Here is a 24,993-nt window from a genome sequence, read left to right on the forward strand (position 1 = left end):
AAAGGAAGGTGGCAGAGGACTGTGGTCCAATGGGTCTTCCCATGGCCATATCAGAACATTCTTTATCAAAGACACTGGAGAGAGGAGAACAAATGATCTGTTGCTTCTGCTGCTGTCAGTTCACTTAGCATACCCGCACAGACTGACAGCTTGCCACTGGGGCCAATACAAAAATGTGTCTAATTGCTTTAGAGACAAATAATTTATATTATAAACAAGAAAGATGTGGATATCTGAAGATCTGCATTGCATCAAAACATAAGCAGAGGGACTGACTCCATCTCCTCAAAAGCTCACAGTCCCTACATACATATTTCAAAGATATTTCAGGTATTAGTATAGAATGTTATTCCTTCTGTCTACAGGGCAACATACTGACCTCAGACAAGACAAGCAATTCTCTGTGATTTCAATGGAAGTTTCCAAACATAAACCAAAAGGGTTGGGTTTTTTTTTTTTTGGTCTAATATGTCACTCCCTCAACCTCACATATAACACATCACTCTGTTCAAAGGGCAATTTCCACATCACTAAGCCGAAGTTCTTCAAGATCAATTTGAAAATTATTCAAATATACATTGTATTATTTTAACAATTATAGCTACTAAGCCGTTATTGTTTGTGATGCTAATTGAGGTGCATAGAGCATTTGCTTGTGTGATTTTCATTCTCTACTCAGTGAATGGCAAGTGGTTTTCTGTGTAGCCGTGTTCCTTATAAAAAGGGTCATTCTCAATTATTTTGTTTTAGGATTTATATTCAGTTTGTCTGAAGCTTTAAATTTAAACCTCAAGCATGTAAATTTTGTTTTCTAACAGATTGACCCTGTGTCAGGGTTGGAAAAAAATGTGCTTGTTAGAAACAACTGTATGGATTAGATCAGTCATAAAAAGTTATAGGAAAATAACGAAGTAATTGCCTGTCTAGTCTGAAAACTGAATGACAGAAATTGACATGACATAGGCATGACACAGAAATTGAAATATTTATATTAAAGCATCATTTGAAATGCATCTATGATACCAATGACAATAGATGCTGTTGTATTGGATCTTGAATGGAAACAGTTAAAAAGGTTACTGCCTACTAAAAAATTAATAAATCTCTATGAGTAAAAACTACTTGTGATAACACAGGAGTGTTTAACTGTTTTCTGCATTTAGTTTCAAAATAATTAAACATGCTTTATAATCAGTGGTAGATTAAGACCAGATCCTCTGTGCATGAGGATCCAGGCTCTGCCACTGCAGAGGACCTGCCTTACAGCCCAGCTAAGGGCAGCTGACAGTTATGGAATTCTTCTCTAAAGACACCATCTATTCAGGTTCTGACTGTTAGTTCTTGGCCTTCCATGCAAGAATACTTCCTTAGCTCTTAAGTTTTTGTCTGCTGACTAAGTCAAGGGCATTGCCCTACTGAGCACATCCTGGGAATTCTGTAAGATGATATGGTCGGTGAAGCAGAACTACTACAGGTGGAAGAAATCCCTCTCTCTCTCTTGTTCCACAAAAGTACGTGAAAGGTGGGTGGGAATCCAGCCCCCATAACTTCAGCCTTTCAGAAATGATGCATTCTCCTTACAAGACCTTCCTTTCTGCATTCTCTCTCTGAATTGGCTGCTGTATAACAACTTCCTGCACCCTGCTTCCTGTTATAATGTGGTAACAGAGGCACTAGAAAGTGACTGTACTATGTGGTGGTGGGCTGCAGAGCGGGAAAATGTTCAATGATTTTAAAAACAATTTCAGAAAACAAAACAGGCCATCCTTTAAATTAATTAAAAGAGAGCTATGTCTACAATTTCAACTGTTCTTGAACTGCAATGCAACCATTTAATATCTAGAGGTCATATTATGCCATTCATGTGCAAAGGTTCCTACTTAAATAAAAGAAAATGAACAACATGATATGCCCCAATGAAATTAACAAAAACAGGTAATGGAAAAACAATGTTTGTCAAACTGCCACCAGTCTCACCTGTGCAACCTCAATGAAGTCAGAGTTTGACCCAGTGTTCACTCCAGTCTTGTGGAGCAAAGCCAACAAAAGTGCAGTAAAACTTCTGACAGCATTTGTCTAGAACTCCCAGTAGACCTTCTAAAATAGACTGTTGGTATAATATTCTGCATCTGAGAAACACCATTGCAATGACTGGGCTGGTTACCACATTCTAAACTAGCTGAAACTTCTAAGTGATCTTCAAGGATACCACATGGAGGGCACATAGGAATAATTCATCTGGTGGTGACAAAGCATGGATAATTGGTCCATAACTCCAAGAGATCACAATCTCATTTTTTAAAAGTTAGAAAGCAACATTTTCCCCAGGAAGACAAAAAACATGATGTAGAGCAGCTTTTTTATATTGTACATGATGCAGTGTGCTGTACTCATTTTAGCCATTACATGCTTATTACCACAAAGAAGATAAAGTTATAGGGACAATTTCAGTTATTTAATACATCTTTCTACACTGTAAAGTGTAGTGGAAAACACAGGAGTGAAAATTTTAACATGTAATATCTGCATAAATTTATACCACACTGCAAGTAATTCTAAGATTTAAAATATATGCAAAAATCTTGGAGTCTCTCTTAATTTCTAGCACATAAATAAAATAATTGTAAATGTGCCTAGATGTTGCCTAGTTTTATGTGAAATGGAACTCTCTTTTCTGAGTTTTTAGTGGACATCTTCATGTAGTGGTTATTTTCATAGTCATTGCTGGATCATTGAACAGTTCACACTTGCTTAAACAGGGCAAGTATTTATAAACATAACTTATCACAAAAATGTTAATAAAATAATGTCAGTTGCAAAAAGCACACAAAGTCATTCAACCTAATCAGGCCATTAAGAGTGCCTCACTTGAAAAAGCAGCTTTTCTTGAAAAGCCATCTGCTTCTCTCTGCTTTAAACAAGAAAAAAGCCACACAATGCAGAATTCAGAAAAAAATACATTAAAATACTTCCATCATTTACATCAGTACATACAAACATTGTTTAATCAAGGACTGTATTGGTGGTGTTCTAGGAGCCTCAAAGCTGCCCTTCAGTTGCATAAAATGGAGCAGAATGTGACACCTCTTATCTTTAATATGATAGATGTAGCTGCTGCCAACTGCCATCTCTCAGCATTCGGTGTGGTCTCCAATTTACAAGCAGCTCTGCACAGGGGGACTCCTGCACCCACATGGAACCCCATGCAAGTCTTTGATTGTATTTTGGTGTCACTGGCATGAATTTATACTGCATGTTGAGACTACCACCGCATGTTAAGGATGAACACAGTCATCAGCTACATTTGTATAGCTCTTTGGGTATATTGGTCCCAGAGCCATACTTTGACTTACCCAGGTTTATACAAACTGTTTTCAGAGGATATTGAGTAAAATGAAAAAAAAAACAGCTGCAAGAAATCTCTAGAGTGAGATACTTGTCAAATCAACTTTTTGCATCACTTCTTCACAATACACTCTGTGCAGTCTCACTGGTGCTTTAATTGAATTGCTTCAAAATATGTACCTGATAAGAGTATTCCAGACTTTGTCCAACCACTTACCTTTGAAGAAGCAGTCTTCATTGTGAACGATGGTAACCTTTTGCTTTTTCAAGCAGGCAGCCCTGTGCACTTCACAATGGTTTTTATAGAATTCTCCATCAGAACCACACACAGGCTTGTAGTGAGATTTGCAGTGTTCCAAGCATGCACATTCAGCTTGGCCAATCTCTCTGTTAACAACACAGTGCCTGCCTAGACCACAGTATTTATTGTCACAAGATCCAAAGGGGCCATCCTGGTCAACATGCCCTGAGGAAAAGAAAAAAAACGGTTATGAATTTACATGTAATCATCTGACAACCAGGACAATATACAACACCTGGCCTGCAGGTTTTCTTTGAAAACAGAAATTGGAGCCCTGTGAATCTAATATAAATTGTTACATACCACAGTAGAAAGAATTGTCTTGTGATGTGCATGGGTGAGAATTGTGACATGAAAAAGCATAGTTCTGCAATCCACAGAATAGGTTACTCTGTAAGGGTTACTACGAATGGGACATTGTTTTACTTTAAATTCCCTGATTTTATCAAGACAGTATCCTCTGAATCTTTTAAGGCTGTTTGCATACTTTGTATAAGAAGTGAGAACCCAATTATAATGCAATGTCCTATTGGGAGAATACCTGCAGCCAAATAGGATGTTTAAGGTTTCTGAAAGAGGCAGACTTTAGAATACCAGTGTTTAGAAAATTAGGAAATGTAATCTATGGCTGATGAAGAAACACTGATATACCATAGCATAAGAAGAGTTAATGACAATATACTGCAGATAGTCTGAAGTTCTTTTGTTAAGTAAATTGTAACCATAAGACCAATTAGCAATACTTTTAAATTCCACTACTGTTCTCACTATAATTTCAAGAAGCTTGAAAATAATGTATTTCTCCCATGCCCTATATGAATTATTTGTTGTATGCACTTACTTTACTTAAAGATTCTGCATTTAAGCCAACCCTCAGTCAATTGCAATTGTGGGTCCTCTCTTCCTTTTTCTTTTTAAACTCTGAGCCTCAGTAGAAGATTTTAACACTGTACTTCCAACTTAATAGCCCAATTTTGGAGGAACTGACATTGCTTTTGTGTGTGAGAACTTCATTTTAAATGGCAGCTATAAACCAAATTGGGGGATGAAGAGGAATGTTTGTTCTTAAAAGTATTGACATCTGAATATTTCAAGAAAGAAAGGAATTCACTATTTAAAAAAATCAAAACACTATTCTTACTAGTTCTTTCCCCTTCTCTCACCTACCTTCCTATTAAGAAAAATAACCAACTCTCCCACCAGATTAGGATAGCCACTTCCTTCCCCTCATTCGCTCTTTGCTTCTCTCTCTCTCAGAGCAACCCATTTTTCTGGTCTCTCTTCCTCATTTGCTCCTCTCTTCCCCACACTTCTCTTTTATATTCCTTACTGCTCACATACTCTGTTCCAATTATCCTGCTCTGATTTTCTCTTCCTTATTCTCCACTGTTTTGTATGCTATCATCTGTCCCCTTCTCTCCCATTTGCTTCTCTAGTGCATACATAATGTCCCAACCTTGAAAACAGTATCTCTACTCCACATATGTGAGACCCACCTTGATCATTCAAAGCATTTACAAAATCAGGCCTTCAAAACAATTTTACTAATATGTTGGCAAATTAGCAAAAAGTGCTAAATAGAGCAGAAAAGGACTGCAAGACTGAAAGGTTTTGGTGCAGGTTTTACTATGGTATCTCTAGGGCAATCATGTTATAAAATAACAATATTCCTCTGTTGTCTATAGAACAAGGCCTTTATTTTTCTCCTCCACTACAACCTATGCTGACTGTTTAGATACTTATGTCAGGTAGTGAGCATGAGATCCCACTTTACTCTTTACAAGGCCTGCAAAGAGCAGTGGAAGGGGCGAATGCTTTTCCTCACACAGAAAATAACCTGATAAATTGCAGCTATGGATCCCACAGAAGGGAAGAGTAGCAGCCTAATATGTCAAGTAGGCTTCAAACTGAGTATCAGTGATGTGGGGAAAAAAATGGATACAGTGCGCATTTACAGAACAACATCAAATCTGGTATTCCTAAAACTAGCAATTCAGATGAACTGGTTGCATTAGAAAATTAGCCATTTTTTAGGAGTTAATGATCTGTTTTACACCACATGCAAACGTACAGATTCTAAGTAGCTTCAATACAATTAAACAAAATGTAATTAATCCATACAAGCATCCTTTTGGATCTCATATTATGTAAATGAATGGTGAGAACATGGCCTTTCTGACTGTAATTATCCATGACTAATGTGAAACATAGTTCAGCCCAAGATTAAATCAATTTAATCTGATCATCATGACTAGGTATACATTCAGTTGTCATTATACACTAAATGAATTGCAATCAGGAGCAACCAATAACTTTGCATAATTTACTCTTCTTAAAAGATATATTTTCACTCTAAATCATGCCAACTCTTACAAGTCTTCTTTTTTAAAAAAAATCTACTACAATACTTCATATCACTGGAATGGTTTACTATATAGATATTAAAAACCCACAAGCAATTGTATCAAAAAGACTGATAGAAAAATAACCTGTACAAAAACAAAAACAGAACTGCCATGTATAATATACAATATTCACTATCCCATAACATCAATAATAACACTGGTCTACAATTTTTGAGAAGTCGTCTGCTTCAGAGATAAAATGTGCTATTTATTATGTATTTTGATGTGCTGAATTCAAATATGACAATTAAAACAACTGATTGGCTACTGTTTCTAAGATATTTAAGTTTTAACATTTTATGTCTATGTATATTGTGTAGATAGTAGAGTTTTAATTATAAATTGTAAACCTAGGTCTTTTCATGTGTTTAGGGTTGCTTTACATGATAATATTTCACCTGTCCTGTTTATGTAACACTTTAAAATCAGCAAAAGGGTTATATAAATAAAATTTATTATGAAACAAAAGGCAAAAAACTATTATGTACATAGTTTAGTCCTAGTCAGTGTCTATTAGGCGCTCCTTGGCTTGTCTCTTGTATTCATTAAATGGAGCATCTCATGTCACTGTCCAGCAGTAGTCTGCAAGCATTGATGTGCTCCATTTGCCCTGATAGCGTTTCTTCATTGTTGCAATGTCCTGGTGAAATTGCTCGCCGTGCTCCTCGCTTCACTTAACCTTGGAAATTTTCCACAGAGGTACTTGAAAGCTGCTTGTGTTTTGTCAATGGCCTTGACAAAGTTCTTCATCAGGCTCAGCTTGATGTGTAAGGGTGGTAACAAAATCTTCCTTGATTCAACAAGTGGTGGATGCTGAACACTTTTTCTCCCAGGTTCCAATGACTGTCAGGGTGGACAATCTTTCTTGATGTAGTGGGAATCTCTTGCATGACTATCCCATTCGCAGAGAAAACAGCAGTACTTTGTGTATCCAGTCTGCACACCAAGCAAGAGAGCAACAACCTTCAAATCACCACAAAGCTGCCACTGATGTTGGTCCTAGTTTATGCACCTCAAAAGTTGTTTCATGTTGTCATAGGTTTCCTTCATATGGACTGCATGACCAACTTGGAATTGATGGCAAAACATTGCCATTATGCAGTAAAACAGCTTTAAGATTCGTCTTCGATGAATTAATGAACAGTCTCCATTCATCTGGATCATGAACGATGTTGAGGGCTGCCATCACACCATCGATGTTGTTGCGGGCTACAAGATCACCTTCCATGAAGAAGAATGGGACAAGATCCTTTTGACAGTCACGGAACATGGAAACCCTAACATCACCTGCCAGGAGATTCCACTGCTGTAGTCTGGAGCCCAATAGCTCTGCCTTACTCTTGGGTAGTTCCAAATCCCTGACAAGGTCATTCAGTTCACCTTGTGTTATGAGGTGTGGTTCAGAGGAGGAGGATGGGAGAAAATGTGGGTCCTGTGACATTGATGGTTCAGGACCAGAAGTTTCATCCTCTTCCTCGTCTGACTCAAGTGAGAATGATTCTGGTGCATCAGGAACCGGCAGTCCTCCTCCGTGAGGTACTGGGCGTATAGCTGATGGAATGTTTGGAGAATGCACAGTCCACTTTTTCTTCTTTGACACACCTTTCCCAACTGGAGGCACCATGCAGAAGTAACAATTGCTGGTATGATCTGTTGGCTCTCTCCAAATCATTGGCACTGCAAAAGGCATAGATTTATTTTTCCTGTTCAACCACTGGGGAACATTTGTTGCACAAATGTTGCAGCATATGTGTGGGGCCCACCTCTTGTCCTGATCTCCAATTTTGCAGCCAAAATAAAGCTGATAGGCTTTCTTAACCATAGTGGTTAGACTGCGCTTTTGTGATGCAAAAGTCACTTCACCACAAACATAGCAGAAGTTATCTGCACTGTTCACACAAGTACGAGGCATCTCTGCTCACTTTGGCTAAACAGAAATGTGTCCCTTTGCAAAATCAAACACTGACAAATAAGAGATTACGTCACTGTATGATTTCTAGAGCTGATATAGGGCAATTTGTTCAGCAGAGTGATGTAAGCTTCGTTATGATTGTATCATCCATGACTTCTAGGAATAACATGATGCAATTCATATCAAGTATGACGGAATACCAGCTTCAGAGTGCATCATTCATTGTTTTGCCTAAAAAGCAAGTACTGTCCAAACCCATTCATAGATTTATTCCTAGATCCAGTCAAAGATGTATTTTAGTCATTTCTGGTTTAAATTGAGATCCCTTCCCTTTATAACTCACTTATCCTCCGCCATTCCCAAGTCAAGGGTCGTATATACTGACCCAATATGCTATTGGGTCAGTATATACGACCCAATATGCTATTGGGTTGTATATACGACCCTTGAAGGCTGAAAGAATTGGGTTTGTTTAGTTTGGAAAAGAAAAGACTGAGAGGGGACATGATAGCAGTTTTCAGGTATCTAAAAGGGTGTCATAAGGAGGAGGGAGAAAACTTGTTCACTTTAGCCTCGAAGGATAGAACAAGAAGCAATGGGCTTAAACTGCAGCAAGGGAGGTCTAGGTTAGACATTAGGAAAAAGTTCCTAACTGTCAGGGTGGTTGAACACTGGAATAAATTGTCTAGGGAGGTTGTGGAATCTCCATCTCTGGAGATATTTAAGAGTAGGTTAGATAAATGTATATCAGGGATGGTCTAGACAGTATTTGGTCCTGCCATGCGGGCAGGGGACTGGACTCGATGACCTCTCGAGGTCCCTTCCAGTCCTAGAATCTATGAATCCATATCTTGAAAACTAGAGCCAATCAACAATTTTAAGCATCATTTTCGTTCTCAGTGACCCAGAATTAGTAAAGTTTGACTACATTTATTTCAGAAGCATTTTGGCTGTAGAGCAATGTAATAAACACAAGAAAACACCTCTCTTTATTGGAATAACCCAGTGCAGGGTTCTGCAAACTCCATCAGATTCTCCCTGCAGATGTTTTTAGTGGTGTTTTTAGAGTTTGCTTTTCACTCCCAGAATGAACAAGACGTTAGTTCCCAAAGTGGTACATGCTCCAAACTCTCTCCTGGCTCTCTGCCCCTTTGTAACTCTTTCCAGTCCCTCTCTAGATCCATGCTGGACTCTGCTGCCAGCCAATATCCCCAGTGGTCTCATAGTGAGAGGGAAAAAGAGGAGTGTGAAAGGCAATGCTGCCTTAGATAGCATAAAATTGAGGTTCTACTATGAAAATTGAGAACTTCATACTCAACATATATGCTCCCTGAGTGCATTCAGTCTCATGCTGACTTCAATGACTAAAATACATTTTTATTACTTTTTACAATCGCCTTGTTAGTCCTATAGAACTAATACAGCTAAGACTTGGGTTCTTTCCTTTCCTGTGCATCAACACAATTGGTTTTTTAAGTTTCAATAACAGGGCCAATAAACTGCATCTCTGCCAACCCCCTGAAGGCAACTGGTGTAAACAGGTGTCACCGAGGGAATAACACAAAGGCAATGGGGAAATGAAGACACAGTTTGGCCTAAAGTATTTTATTACTGGTGATGATGCATTAGAAGGAAAAAAACCCAGCCAGCCTGACTCAGACTCCAGGCTTAGTTCATAGGGTTGGCAATTAGGAAATTTGCTCATAAACTGAATACATGTTAATTAGTTAATATTAAGAAAAAATAACCATGGTTATCCATTAAGCCATCATAGACAGCTACTTTTCAGAAGAGAACCACACTAATTTAGGTGGACATTTACCACAGGGTAGGGTAATGACACAGAGATAACAACCACTTGGCCCCACTGTCTCCCATATGTGTCTGCCCCCTTCCCAACTTCACATATGGATCCCTAGGGAGCCCCTACTGAGTGGTTTCTGCAGGGACAGGGGAAGGGTTGTGAGGTAATGCCCTGGGTACAGTCCCCCTTAGGGATCTGCTAGTTTGTTTGTTTTTTTCCAAGCAACTTTTGCCCTGAATGATGTTCTTTAAATTGACTTTGCTATACACTGAGAAGTTAAAAGGTACAAAATACGTGCAACTTATCCACATATTTTGCCCATATTAATGGGAAAAAACCTTTTATATTTTGTTTTTAAATTACCCAGTATGATGAGTCCCTCTGAATAAAAGTTATCCCCTAGTATTTTCTATTGCTTTGTTTTTCTTCTCCACCTGGAGCCTCACAAACACAATATTTCTCCCAACCAGTTGGTCAGTTCCATTATCCAAACAATCATCCCCCTCTCCCACTATGAACAATGTTGCTTCCTTTTCCTAAAAAAAAAAAAAAAAAAAAAAAAAAAAAAAAAACCACCTTTAAAAGATGCTCCAAAAATATTTTAAAATAGGGCAGCATTAAATGCATATGATAGTATCACATTAAATCTAGGCAAATTTGTAAAATGGGAAATTGGTGGTGTTCCAGTGAATGGGGAAGGTCCAAATAATATAAAGTCATTTACCTAAATGCAATGAAAGCAGCTGAATTTTCGTTTTGGAGACCAAATATGTAAGAGAGAGCATGTAACCATGGAAATTAGCATTGATGCGACAGATCCTTTTGCTGCATTATGTTACACCCATTTGGGGGTACAACTTAAGTTTGCATGTGATCTTTAATGTGTGATACTTCTAATATATCACTACATTCCATTGGTATTCAACATACTTGGGAGGAACTCGCTAGCCAGATTGGTTTTAATGGGTACAATTTTCAAAAGCACCTAAGTAACTTTGAAGGTTTGGTGCTTATGAAAATTTTACCCAACATGCCAAGAAATTACCACTATGGATGGGCATTAGATATTACCTGATACAAATTCATGTAAATCCAAATTCCTTATATAACCACTAACCTCAAATAAAGTAACATTTTTCAGAATCTGAGACTACTTTATGGACTAAGTCATGCGCACACATTACAAAATTATGAGACTCCCTCCCATGAAGGGATAAAATTGTTGTAGTGTGAAGCCAAAGTCTATAAATCATTATTATTTCTGCTTTCTGAATTAGAAGATAAAGATCAGAGACTGACAATTGTTCTGAATTATTGAAGTATGTGTGGAGACTTAATGTATAGTGCAGCACACTGCTGTGCAAGTAGAGACTGAAGTGAGACGTTGCTTGGGATTTGATTTTAGTAATGTAATTGACTCTGATACCGGAAAGCAAAAGGCCAACTAAATAACTTCTCCAGGACAAAGGAAAATAATATATATAATGCATATCTGATATCCACTATATGCCAGAAGTAACATTCATACACGGAATTAAACAAACAAGCTCTCTCTCCTAATGGAAGACTGCATTATTAGTTTGCAGGGAAGACCTTTTATGAACTCTTTGCTTTATACTACTAACCATAATTATTCTAATATATAGAATGGAACAATACTCATTAACTTGAACGGGATGAGGATTTCACCCACAGTCTTGATCTGGAATTCATTTGTTATTGAATGGCCACAATATATTTAAAAAGGGTACAGGAAATAGTTTTGTAAGTTTTAATTTGAATTTAGAAGATGACAGAATATTTTCTAATGACCTTCATAAAAGGAGTAACAGTGCACAGTATTTTAAGCTTATGTATCATGCAATAGTATGTTATGAAGTATAACTCTTCAAAAATTTGTTTTTAAAAAGAAGGCCATTGACTTGTGCTTACTGGTCGCATATGGCAAAAAATGAAAGAGAAAGAATCCCACACTTTTCAAATAAGGTGGTATGAGGCTCACAATAACTCAGTTCTAAATCTAAATTAAAGTATGTACCAAAGCCTGAAAATGTAAACAAACTTATAGTTACTAAGAAGCAATAGGAAAATAAAAAGATATGGAAAAATATATTTTTTTAAATTGTGATATATAAAATAAATAAGAATTGTGGTACAATAAACATTTGAGTTAAGGTCATCTATCGAAATAAAGACTTGATCCTGAGCACTGAAGTCAATGTGAGCCTTACCGTGTGCAGGATCAAACCCAAAATCAATAAAAGGTGCAAGGCTCTCACAGCCTTCTTAGAACATTCTTTCCCTGAGAACATCAAAAGAAAAGGGAAAACCAGTATATCAGTAAGTACTATGTCTGAATAATACATCGAGAGGACAAAGGAAAGCGGTGTGAAGTACTATTTTAAAGAATTACTGAGTCAATTGTTCCCCCAGATGCATACTCACATCTTTCTCATTGAATCCAGTGAAATACACATGTGCAGAAGAGGGAAGAATTAGATCTCTAAACTGAAAATAAACAAATATAAAAGAGACCAGATGTTTTGAATTGCCTAAGTAAGGGGCATTTTTAGTGGCAGATGAAAACACTGACATTCTGATATCAAGAGCTGATAATTTACAGTATATCTGACCCAAATCTGATGGTAAAGAGATATGCATAGTGATCAATGACCCTTCAGTCTATCTATACATGTAATCTATATTATTACCCTGCTATCACAATAAGCCTCCAAAATATGTAATTGTGGGGGTAGGAAATGTACCTGTTAATTAGGCAACTAGCTAACTTTTAACTAGGCCATTTATCTATTAATACTGAAGCATTTTGTGGGTAACTTCTGCTAGATAAAATATCCTCTCCTCACACCTACCACACACAGATTTCTAAATTATATCAGAGTCCGGTTTAAACCCAGACAAGTATCTGGGGTGAAATTTCATCATTAATCCAGTTAATTCACCTAGGTAGCACAGCACAATGGAATTTTAATGTTATCATGCACCATTTGAAAAGATTCCCTGCAACACTTAGGCACAATAAACTAGCTGAAGACTCTTGAGGCTAAATTCTGCTCTCAGTTACAATTATAGTGATTGTACTGGTGTAACTGAGAGAATTCGCTGAATACAAAATGAAAGTAGTCCCAAAAATTTGAATTTGATGTGCTAACGGCATTCTCTACTCAGACAGATAGATGTGTCACTTTATTGGTATTTCTAAAATGAAGTTGGGTCAGTTACAAGCATCTAATGGACCTAAGCTTTAATATCCCATGAAGAGGCACCATACTTAAAGAGCAAGAGGTTAAAGCCTTGCACATCAATGTCTTATCAAAAGTATAGCTTATGTTCATGTTTCATGAACACTGTCATAAACAGATAGTTAAGGGTTAATGCCTCTTTTAACTGTAAAGGGTTAAGAAGTTCACCTAGCCTAGCTGACTTCTGACCAGAGGAACCAATGGGAGGACAAGATGGTTCAAAGGGAAGGAGAAAAGTTCCCTTTGTCTGTTGAGTTTCACTTTGGACCGGAGAGGGAAAGCTCCAGAATTCAGCCTCTTATTAAGTAGTGAGTATCAATGAAGGAAATAAATAGGTTTATGTTTATTTCTTTGTAACCTGTCTTGTGCAATTAGAGGAATAGTCAAATTGGGTATTTGGGTTTTTTTTTTGTGTGTGTAATTAAGGGTTTGCCCAGGGGAACATCCTCTGTGTTTGGAATCTGTTGTCTGTGAGAGTAGCTGGTATGCTAATCTCTCCCAGAGGGTTTTCTTTTACCTTTCTTTTCTTTAATTAAAAGCCTTTTTCTTAATACCTGATTGATTTTTCCTTGTTTTTAGATCCAAGGGGGTTGGATCTGGATCCACCAGGAGTTGGTTGGAGAAAGGAGGGGGAATGGTTAACTTCTCCTTGTTTTAAGATCCAAGGGGTTTGGATCTATATTCACCAGGGAATTGGTGAAGAGTCTCCCAAGGCTACCCAGGGAAGGGAATTAGCACATTGGGAGTGGTGGCAGCGGACCAGATCTAAGCTGGCAGTTAAGCTTAGAAGTTTTCATGCAGGCCCCCACATCTGAACCCTAAAGTTCAGAGTGGGGAAGGAGCCTTGACATGGTGAGCAGCGGTGAGGGATTTTTTTAGGAACTAAAAGCCAGATTTTTTTTCCTCCTTTGAGATGCTGGGGAAGCAGTGAAGGAGAGATAACCTGAAGGCAAACTGATAAGAGCTTCTAACAGAGGGCTTTTTGTTAGGAGGGAAGCTCCAGCTGTGAGCACTGGAGGGTCATTAATATTACCAAGACAAGTCACAAAAGCCTGTTTTAATTTTTTTTTTTTTTAAAGAATCACATTACAGTAACCAAAGATTCCAAGCTGTTCCCCCCCTCAGATAGCTAAGGTAGACCAGGGGGAAAATGTCAGGCAAAGAAAAAAAAAATTTGCAACAGGACCTAGAATTAGCCAAATTCCAGGCTGAGGAGAATGAAAAGGAACATGACAGACAGATGGCCAGGGCTGAGGCTGCACACAAAAGAGCTATGGAGGAAAGGGAAAAAGAAGAAAAACCCAAAGAGGATGCCCACAAAAGAGCTATGGAGGAAAAACAAAAAGAGATGGAGCTGAGGCAAAAAAAGATGGAGCTGAAAGAAAAAGAGATGGAGCAAAAACAAAAAGAGATGGAGGAGAGGGAAAAAGAGAGGAAGCATGAACTGGAATTAGCAAGGACTAGGCAGAATAATCCAGCCAACCCTAGCAACCCCTCTCCTGGTACCACTTCCCATCCCAGAAAATTCCCCACCTACAAGGCAGGCGAGGATACTGAGGCCTTCTTAGAAAATTTTGAAAGGGCCTGCCTTGGGTACAGCATCACTACAGACCAGAACATGGTAGAGCTGAGGCCGCAGCTCAGTGGACCCTTAGCAGAGGTGGCGGCTGAAATGCCTAAGGAACACATGAACAGTTATGAACTTTTTAAAAACAAGGCCAGAATCAGAATGGGGCTAACACCTGAGCATGCCCGTTTGCAGTTCGGGGCCCTAAGGTGGAAACCAGACATGTCATTTACCCAACATGCCTACCACATTGGGAAAAATTGGGATGCCTGGATATCAGGAGCAAATGTTAAATCTACAGAACAGTTGCCCTTCCTAATGCAAATGGAGCAGTTTTTAGAGGGTGTTCCTGAGGAAATAGAAAGGTACGTCCTAGATGGGAAGCCCAAAACTGTAACTGAGGCGGGGGACATTGGAGCCAAATGGGTGGAGGTGACAGAAAAGAAAAAAAACTAGTAGCAGTTGGAGCGAATATCAGAAGGGGCAACCTGAAACAAAACCTTTCCATCGGGGACAACCCAAGGCTCCACCTACATCCCAAGGGAAACCCCAGATGCCTTTTCACCCCACCACACCAGTCTCCACCAACCAACATCGCCCCGGTGATACCTTAGCAGGGCAATGTTTTAAATGTAATGAACTGGGACATATAAAGGCCCACTGCCCCAAGAACCCCAACCGATTACAGTTCATTACACCACAATCACACCAAAGACCCCCAGGCCCAGATGCTTCTCTTATACCCTCGGAGCGAAGGGAAACCTTGAGAGTGGGCGGAAAGAAGGTTATCGCATGGAGGGACACTGGGGCACAAGTGTCGACTATCCACCAATCCCTAGTGGACCCCAAACTCATCAACCCGGAGGCTCCGGTGACAATTCAACCTTTCATGTCACACTCTGTAACCTTGCCTACAGCCAAGTTACATATCCAGTACAAGGGCTGGTCAGGAATGTGGACTTCTGCAGTCTATGACAATTATCCCATCCCCATACTGCTGGGGGAAGACTTGGCCAACCATGTGAAGCTAGCCAAGAGGGTGGGAATAGTCACCCGCAGCCAAGCTAAGCAAGCTTTCACCCCCATCCCTGTTCCTGAGCTGTCCACCAGGGCCCCATCTGTGTTACCAGAGACCCAGACAAAGGTGGTGGAACCGGATCCCCTGCCAACGACTGCAACAGCCGTAGTGGATCTAATCCCAGAGACCCAGCCAAAGCCAGTCCCAGAACCGGAATTGGCAACACAACCAGTGCCAGAACCATTGCCAGCACTGAGTACAGCGTTTGCAAACCCGTCTACAACTCCAACACCAGAGGGCACCAGCGAGCCTGAACTGGCAGAAGCAGCAGATAACTCTACCCAAGAGGCTCAGCCAGAGCCTGAAATACAACATAGTGCACCAGCGGACAGCGGTTCACAGTCAACGGAAACAGCCCCAGCACCTACATTGCTTCCAGAGGGACCAAGCCCAAGTCCACAGTCCAAGGAGGAACCGATGTCTCCAGCATCAAGGGAACAGTTCCAGGCCGAGCAGGAAGCAGATGACAGCCTTCAGAAAGCTTGGGCGGTGGCACGGAGCACCCCACCGCCTCTCAGCTCTTCTAACCAATCCCGGTTTGTTGTAGAACAAGGACTTTTATACAAGGAGACTCTTTCTGGTGGACCCCAGGAAGACCGGCATCCTCAAAGACAGTTGGTAGTTTCCACTAAGTATCAGGTAAAGTTCTTGAGCTTAGCCCATGATCATCCCAGTGGCCATTCTGGGGTGAACAGAACCAAAGACCGGTTGGGGAAGTCCTTCCACTGGGAGGGAATGGGCAAGGACGTTGCTAATTATGTCCGGTCTTGTGAGGTATGCCAACGAGTGGGAAAGCCCCAAGACCAGGTCAAAGCCCCTCTCCAGCCACTACTCATAATTGAGGTCCCATTTCAGCGAGTAGCTGTGGATATTCTGGGTCCTTTCCCAAAGAAGATACTCAGAGGAAAGCAGTACATACTGACTTTCATGGATTTTGCTACCCGATGGCCGGAAGCAATACCCTTAAGCAACACCAGGGCTAAAAGTGTGTGCCAGGCATTAACAGACATTTTTGCCAGGGTAGGTTGACCCTCCGACATCCTTACAGATTCAGGAACTACTTTCCTGGCAGTGACCATGAAAACCTGTGGGAAGCTCATGGGGTGAATCACTTGGTTGCCACCCCTTACCACCATCAAACCAATGGCCTGGTGGAGAGGTTTAATGGAACCCTGGGGGCCATGATACGTAAATTAGTAAATGAACACTCCAATGATTGGGACCTAGTGTTGAAGCAGTTGCTTTTTGCCTGCAGGGCTGTACCACATCCCAGTTTAGGGTTTTCACCATTTGAACTTGTGTATGGCCGCAAGGTTAAGGGGCCATTACATTTGTTGAAGCAGCAATGGGAGGGGTTTATGCCTTCTCCAGGAACTAACATTCTAGACTTTGTAAGCAACCTACAAAGCACCCTCCGACACTCTTTAGCCCTTGCTAAAGAAAACCTAAAGGATGCTCAGGAAGAGCAAAAGGCCTGGTATGATAAACATTCCAGAGAACGGTCCTTCAAATTAGGAGACCAAGTCATGGTCTTAAAGGTGCTCCAGGCCCATAAAATGGAAGTGTCGTGGGAAGGACCATTCATGGTGCAGGAGCGCCTAGGAGCTGTTACCTATCTCATAGCACTCCCACCTCCAACATAAAGCCTAAGATATACCATGTTAATTCTCTTAAGCCCTTTTATTCCAGAGAATTAAAGGTTTTCCAGTTTACAGCCCAGGAGACAGATGACGCGGAGTGGCCTGAAGGTGTCTACTACGAAGGAAAAAGTGACGGTGGCGTGGAAGAGGTGACCCTTGGACATCTGCAGCGGCATCAGATCAAGGAGCTGTGCACTAGCTTTGCGCCAATGTTCTCAGCCACCCCAGGATGGACCGAACGGGCATACCACACCATTGACACAGGTAATGCTCGCCCAATTAGAATCCCACCCTACTGGAAGTCACCTCATGCCCAAACTGCTATAAAAAGGGAGATCCAGGACATGCTATAGATGGGTATAATCCACCCCTCTAAGAGTGCATGGGCATCTCCAGTGGTTCTAGTTCCCAAACCAGATGGGGAAATACGCTTTTATGTGGACTACCGTAAGCTAAATGCTGTAACTCGTCCTGACAACTATCCAATGCCACGCACAGATGAGCTATTGGAGAAATTGGGACATGCCCAATTCATCTCTACCTTAGACTTAACCAAGGGGTACTGGCAAGTACCACTAGATGAACCCGCCAAGGAAAGGTCAGCCTTCGTCACCCAGGGAGGGGTGTATGAATTCAATGTACTCCCTTTCGGGCTGCAAAATGCACCCGCCACCTTCCAAAGACTTGTAGATGGTCTCCTAGCAGGATTGGGAGAATCTGCAGTTGCCTACCTCGATCATGTGGCTATTTTTTCTGATTCATGGGCAGAACACCTGGAGCACCTGAAAAGAGTCTTTGAGTGCATCAGGCAGGCAGGACTAACTGTTAAGGCTAAAAAGTGTCAAATCGGCCAAAACACAGTGACTTACCTGGGGCACCAGGTGGGTCAAGGAACTATAAATCCCCTACAGGCCAAAGTGGATGCTATCCAAAAGTGGCCGGTTCCAAAATCAAAGAAACAGGTCCAATCATTCTTAGGCTTGGCCGGATATTATAGGCGATTTGTACCACACTACAGTCAAATCGCCGCCCCACTGACAGACCTAACCAGAAAGAAACAGCCAAATGCAGTTCAGTGGACTCATGAGTGTCAAAAGGCCTTTAACCAGCTTAAGGCGACACTCATGTCTGACCCTGTGCTAAGGGCCCCAGACTTTGACAAACCATTCCTAGTAACCACAGATGCGTCCGAGCGTGGTGTGGGAGCAGTTTTAATGCAGGAAGGACCAGATCAAGAATTCCATCCTGTCATGTTTCTCAGCAAGAAACTGTCTGAGAGGGAAAGCCACTGGTCAATCAGCGAAAAAGAATGCTATGCCATTGTATACGCCTTGGAAAAGCTACGCCCATACGTTTGGGGACGGCATTTCCAACTACAAACTGACCATGCTGCACTAACGTGGCTTCATACCGTCAAGGGAAAAAACAAAAAACTTCTTCGGTGGAGTTTAGCTTTTCAAGATTTTGACTTTGAAATTCAACACATTTCAGGGTCTTCTAACAAAGTGGCTGGTGCACCCTCCCGTGAAAGTTTCCCAGAATCAACTGGTTAAAATCGTCCTTGAAATGTGAAAAATCGTGTAGTTTTTACCTAAGTAGTAGTATATGTAAGGGTGCATATGTTTTATTAATCTGTTTATTCTAAAGTTTAGAAAGAAATCACAGCCAGTGCGGTCCAACACTGTCTGAGATTTGGGGGGTGTGTCATAAACAGATAGTTAAGGGTTAATGCCTCTTTTACCTGTAAAAGCTTAAGAAGTTCACCTAGCCTAGCTGACACCTGACCAGAGGAACCAATGGGAGGACAAGATGGTTCAAAGGGAAGGAGAAAAGTTCCCTTTGTCTGTTGAGTTTCACTTTGGACCGGAGAGGGAAAGCTCCAGAATTCAGCCTCTTATTAAGTAGTGAGTATCAATGAAGGAAATAAATAGGTTTATGTTTATTTCTTTGTAACCTGTCTTGTGCAATTAGAGGAATAGTCAAATTGGGTATTTGGGTATTTTTTGTGTGTGTGTAACTAAGGGTTTGCCCAGGGGAACATCCTCTGTGTTTGGAATCTGTTGTCTGTGAGAGTAGCTGGTATGCTAATCTCTCCCAGAGGATTTTCTTTTACCTTTCTTTTCTTTAATTAAAAGCCTTTTTCTTAATACCTGATTGATTTCTCCTTGTTTTTAGATCCAAGGGGTTTGGATCTATATTCACCAGGGAATTGGTGAAGAGTCTCCCAAGGCTACCCAGAGAAGGGAATTAGCACATTGGGAGTGGTGGCAGCGGACCAGATCTAAGCTGGTAGTTAAGTTTAGAAGTTTTCATGCAAGCCTCCACATCTGTACCCTAAAGTTCAGAGTCGGGAAGGAGCCTTGACAAACACAAAATGTCATGTCATTGCTGGACTAAACAACCCACATGAGACTCCACAGCTGTCTGGTCAATAGTTTTCTCTGCCTTCATGTGACCTATAAACTGTCAGTTATAAATAAGATATATTATGTAGATTTTGGACACTGTCCAGCAGACTGTGAATCCATAAAAAATGAATACAATACAGTTGAACATACATAAAAGTTCCCATCTGAAACAGATATAATATTGATAATATTCTTTATTTAACAAGCTATTCAAGTGCCATTCAATTTAACTTCCTCATAGAAGTTAGAAATTGTCTATATCAGTTTCACACAACACTGTCAAATAGGAATTGCTTTTAAAGATTTGAGTAAGTTTACAGGATAAACCACAGAAGCAGAATGCTGCAAATTAATGTTCTGCACTAGCAAATAATCTCCACTGATCTTGAAATGCAGTAGGTCCACCCCATGTCCCCATAATTTCCTAATAGAACAACTGCAAAAATCTCGGAAGGATTGGGATTGCTAAACCAGTGGCCTCCTTCAGATAGAGTTGAAACTGAAAGACCAGTAGCTCTACTTATGTCTTTTGGATGTTTTTTGGTATGTTTCTGGAGGTATTACAACCTGAATGATTTACCTTGATCTTCCCCTACTATTTTTACTTCCTGGGAGGAGCTATGGTAGCCCTCCCTCTGTGGCATACATATGATCCCTAGCTCACAATGATACATAAAGCATTCATACACATAATACAATATGAGTTTACCACAAATATTGCAGGAAGTTGCTCTAGCTGTCACAATCAGTTCCTTAACTTGGCCATAATCTTTATTTTAGAAGAGAAACTCATTCTGTTCAGGAGCCTAGTCACAGGCTCATCTTGTTAGTATATGAATAGCCATCTATAACCAAGATAAAGATGGAGCTGTGGGTTATTTCTGAAAAGGCTGTGTCTATACTCATAATTTTCTGGCAATCTCCACTCTTGCTCTATCAGTGCAATCCCACTGGTGCTGCAACAGTGGGAGATTTCTGAAAAACTGCAATGTATATAAAGTTAATGTCACTAGATCATGAAGGGTCAACATTCTTTGGGAGAAACAAGAAATGGCACACATGAAGAAGAAAAGAAGTTCTCCGAACTACTCCAATAGGCAACATGCTACAAAAGAACGTAGAAAGAAAGTGTGTGCTGATCTGCTGTGTACTCCCCACTTTGAGCACTTTGTTTCTTTCTTTTTTCAGTTATTCAGAATCAGTAGTTGGCTCTACAATGTAGTTGGTAGTAAGGAAGATTGAGAGCAAGGAATCAGGGAGATGGAGAACTACAGTTCTTGGGTGCCTAAACAGCAAATTGACTGAAGTTTCTGATTACTACTCATGTGAGGAGAGTGAATGAGCCCATAGTTATACCAAATGGTATATCAGGCCTGGTCTACACTACGAGTTTAGGTCGAATTTAGCAGCGTTAAATCGAATTAAGCCTGGACACGTCCACACGATGAAGCCCTTTCTTTCGACTTAAAGGGCCCTTTAAACCGGTTTCTTTACTCCACCTCCAACGAGGGGATTAGTGCTGAAATCGGCCTTTCCGGGTCGGATTTGGGGTAGTGTGGAAGGAATTCGATGTTATTGGCCTCCGGGAGCTATCCCACAGTGCTTCATTGTGACCGCTCTGGACAGCACTCTCAACTCAGATGCACTGACCAGGTAGACAGGAAAAGCTCCGTGAACTTTTGAATTTCATTTCCTGTTTGCCCAGCGTGGAGAGCACAGGTGACCACGCAGAGCTCATCAGCACAGGTAACCATGATGGAGTCCCAGGATCACAAAAGAGGTCCAGCATGGACTGAACAGGAGGTACGGGATCTGCTCGCCATATGGGGAGACGAATCAGTGCTAGCTGAACTCTGTAGCAGTAAACGAAATGGCAAAATATTAGAAAAAGTCTCAAAGGCCATGAAGGACAGAGGCCATAACAGGGAGGCACAGCAGTGCCACTTGAAAATTAAGGAGCTAAGGCAAGCTTACCACAAAGCCACAGAGGCAAACAGAAGGTCCGGGGCAGAGCCGCAAACATGCCGCTTCTACGCGGAGCTGCATGCGATGCTAGGGGGTGCTGCCACCACTACCCCAACCGTGTGCTTTCACTCCACCAATGGAAAATCATGCAACAGGGAAGCGAGTTCGCGGTACGAGGAAGATGATGATGAAGACAATGAAGATAGCTCACAGCAAGGAAGCGGAGAAACCGGTTTCCCCAACAGCCAGGATATGTTTATCACCCTGGACCTGGAACCAGTAACCCCCAAACTCACCCAAGACGTGCTCCCAGACCCTGAGGGCACACAAGGGACCTCTGGTGAGTGTACCTTTGTAAATATTACACATGGTTTAAAAGCAAGCGTGTTTAATGATTAATTTACCCTGGCAATCACGGCTAGTACAGCTACTGGAACAGTCTGTTAACGTGTATGGGGATGGAGCGGAAATCCTCCAGGGACATCTCCAGAAAGCTCTCCTTCATGTACTCCTAATGCCTTTGCAAAAGGTTTCTGGGGAGGGCTGCCTTATCCCGTCCGCCATGGTAGGACACTTTACCACGCCAGGCCAGTAGCACATAGTCTGGAATCATTGCAGAACAAAGCATGGCAGCGTATGGTCCCGGTGTTTGCTGGCATACAGACAACATCCATTCCTTATCTCTCTTTTATCCTCAGTAGAGTGATATCATTCACGGTCACCTGGTTGAATTGGGGTGATTTTATTAAGGGGACATTCAGAGCTGCCTGTTCCTGCTCGGCTGAACAGAAATGTTCCCCGCTGTTAACCACACGGTGGGGGGAAGGGGTGAAGTGATCATCCCAGAGAATTGGGGGGGTGAGTGGGGGGTAGTTGGGTTTGTGCTGCATGTTAACCTGGAAACCGCAGCCCCTCCTTTTACATTGCAAACCCAACGGGTGCTTGGTATAGGAAATGAGGGCGCTATTGTCTGAAACCATTCCCACATGTTAAGAAGGTTAAAAAAGCCAAAAGACTGTGGCTTACCATGGCTGCTTGCAAGCCGAAATCTGTTGCCTGGCACTGCGTGAGTGATCTCTCACACCAAACCAGCAGGCCCTCAATATAAAAGGAGGAAAAATGTGACCTTGTAACGAAAGCACATGTGCTGTGTAATGGGAACAGCAAAATTTAACGTGCAAGAGTGTACCCATTGTTCTCTAAAATGTGTCTTTTTTTAACCACCTCTCCCTTCTCTTCCACCAGTTGCAAATGTTTCTCCTTCATAGAGGCTAGTGAAGATTAGAAGGAGAAAACGGTAAACTCGGGCTGATATGTTCTCGGAGCTCCAGATGTCCTCCCACATTGACAGAGCACAGCAGAATGCATGGAGGCAGTCAATGTCAGAGTGAAAAAAAGCACAATATGAACAAGAGGAGAGGTGGTGGGCTGAATCGCAGGCTGAAGAGAGCAAGTGGTGGTCTGAAGAGGATAGGTGGTGTCAGCTTGCTGACAGAAGGCAAGAGTCGATGTTCCGGCTGCTGGAGCATCAAACTGACATGCTCCAGCGTATGGTTGAGCTGCAGGAAAGGCAGCAGGAGCAGAGACCGCCGCTACAGCCCCTGTGTAACCAACAGCCCTCCTCCCCAAGTTCCATAGCCTCCTCACCCAGATGCCCAAGAACGCGGTGGGGGGGGGCTTCCGGCCACCCAGTCACTCCACCCCAGATGACTGCCCAAGCATTAGAAGGCTGGCCTTCAATAAGTGTTAAAGTTTTAAAGTTTTAAACTGCAGTGTGTCCTTTTCCTTCCCTCCTTCCCCACCCCTCCCTGGCTATCTTGGCAGTTATTCCCCTAGTTGTGTGATGAATTAATAAAGAATACATGAATGTGAAGTAACAATGACTTTATTGCCTCTGCAAGCGGTGCTCGAAGCGGGGAGGCGAGGGTGGTTAGTTTACAGGGAAGTAGAGTGAACCGGGGGGAGGAGGGGGACGGAGGGTTCATCAAGGAGAAACAAACAGAAGTTTCACACTGTAGCCTGGCCAGTCACAAAACTGGTTTTCAAAGCTTCTCTGATGTGCACCGTGCCCTGCTGTACTTTTCTAACTGCCCTGGTGTCTGGCTGCGCGTAATCAGCGGCCAGGCGATTTGCCTCAACCTCCCACCCCGCCATAAATGTCTCCCCGTTACTCTCACAGATATTGTGGAGCGCACAACAAGCAGCAATAACAATTGGAATATTGGCTTCGCTGAGGTCTATCCAAGTCAGTAAACTGTGCCAGTGCGCTTTTAAACATCTAAATGCACATTCTACTACCATTCGGCACTTGCTCAGCCTATAGTTGAACAGGTCCTGACTACTGTCCAGGCTGCCTGTGTACGGCTTCATGAGCCATGGCATTAAGGGGTAGGCTGGGTCCCCAAGGATAACGATAGGCATTTCAACATCCCCAACGGTTATTTTCTGGTCCAGGAAGAAAGTCCCTTCCTCCAGCTTTTGAAACAGACCAGAGTTCCTGAAGACGCAAGCAGCATGTACCTTTCCCGGCCATCCCACGTTGATGTTGGTGAAACGTCCCTTGTGATCCACCTGGGCTTGCAGCAGCATTGAAAAGTACCCCTTGCGGTTTATGTACTCGGTGGCTTGGTGCTCCGGTGACAAGATAGGGATATGTGTTCCGTCTATCGCCCCACCACAGTTTGGGAATCCCATTGCAGCAAAGCCATCCACTATGACCTGCACGTTTCCCAGAGTCACTACCCTTGATATCACCAGGTCTTTGATTGCGTTGGCTACTTGGATCACAGCAGCCCCCACAGTAGATTTACCCACTCCAAATTGATTCCCGACTGACCGGTAACTGTCTGGCATTGCAAGCTTCCACAGGGCTATCGCCACTCGCTTCTCAACTGTGAGGGCTGCTCTCATCCTGGTATTCTGGCTCTTCAGGGCAGGGGAAAGCAAGCCACAAAGTTCCATGAAAATGCCCTTACGCATGGGAAAGTTTCGCAGCCACTGGGAATCGTACCACACCTGCAACACGATGCGGTCCCATCAGTCTGTGCTTGTTTCCCGGGCCCATAATCGGCGTTCCACGCCATGAACCTGCCCCAGTAACACCATGATTTGCACATTGCTGGGGCCTGTACTTTGTGAGAGGTCTATGTCCATGTCAATTTCCTCATCACTCTCGTCGCCATGCTGCAATCGCTGCAATCGCCTCCTCGCCTGGTTTTGCTTTGGCATGTTCTGGCTCTGCATATACTCTGAGAGGGCTCCATGATCCCAGTGCTATGGCGTCTAGGCTGAAAAAAGGCGCGAAA

The 24,993-nt window shown here is 41.9% G+C and overlaps 1 protein-coding gene across 6 annotated transcripts in view; it reads right to left on the minus strand.

The window, feature by feature from the left end:
- FSTL5 (follistatin like 5) overlaps nucleotides 1-24,993 on the minus strand; it is a 639,703-nt gene that overhangs the window by 390,605 nt on the left and 224,105 nt on the right. For all 6 annotated transcript variants that reach the window (XM_065596497.1, XM_065596498.1, XM_005299299.5 and 3 more), the window contains one exon: nucleotides 3,563-3,811. In XM_065596497.1, coding sequence (XP_065452569.1) covers nucleotides 3,563-3,811 — 249 coding nt within the window. The remainder of the gene's footprint in view (nucleotides 1-3,562; nucleotides 3,812-24,993) is intronic.

The sequence above is a fragment of the Chrysemys picta genome, chromosome 5, assembly GCF_011386835.1.
Source record: "Chrysemys picta bellii isolate R12L10 chromosome 5, ASM1138683v2, whole genome shotgun sequence".
NCBI classification, from domain to species: Eukaryota; Metazoa; Chordata; order Testudines; family Emydidae; genus Chrysemys; species Chrysemys picta.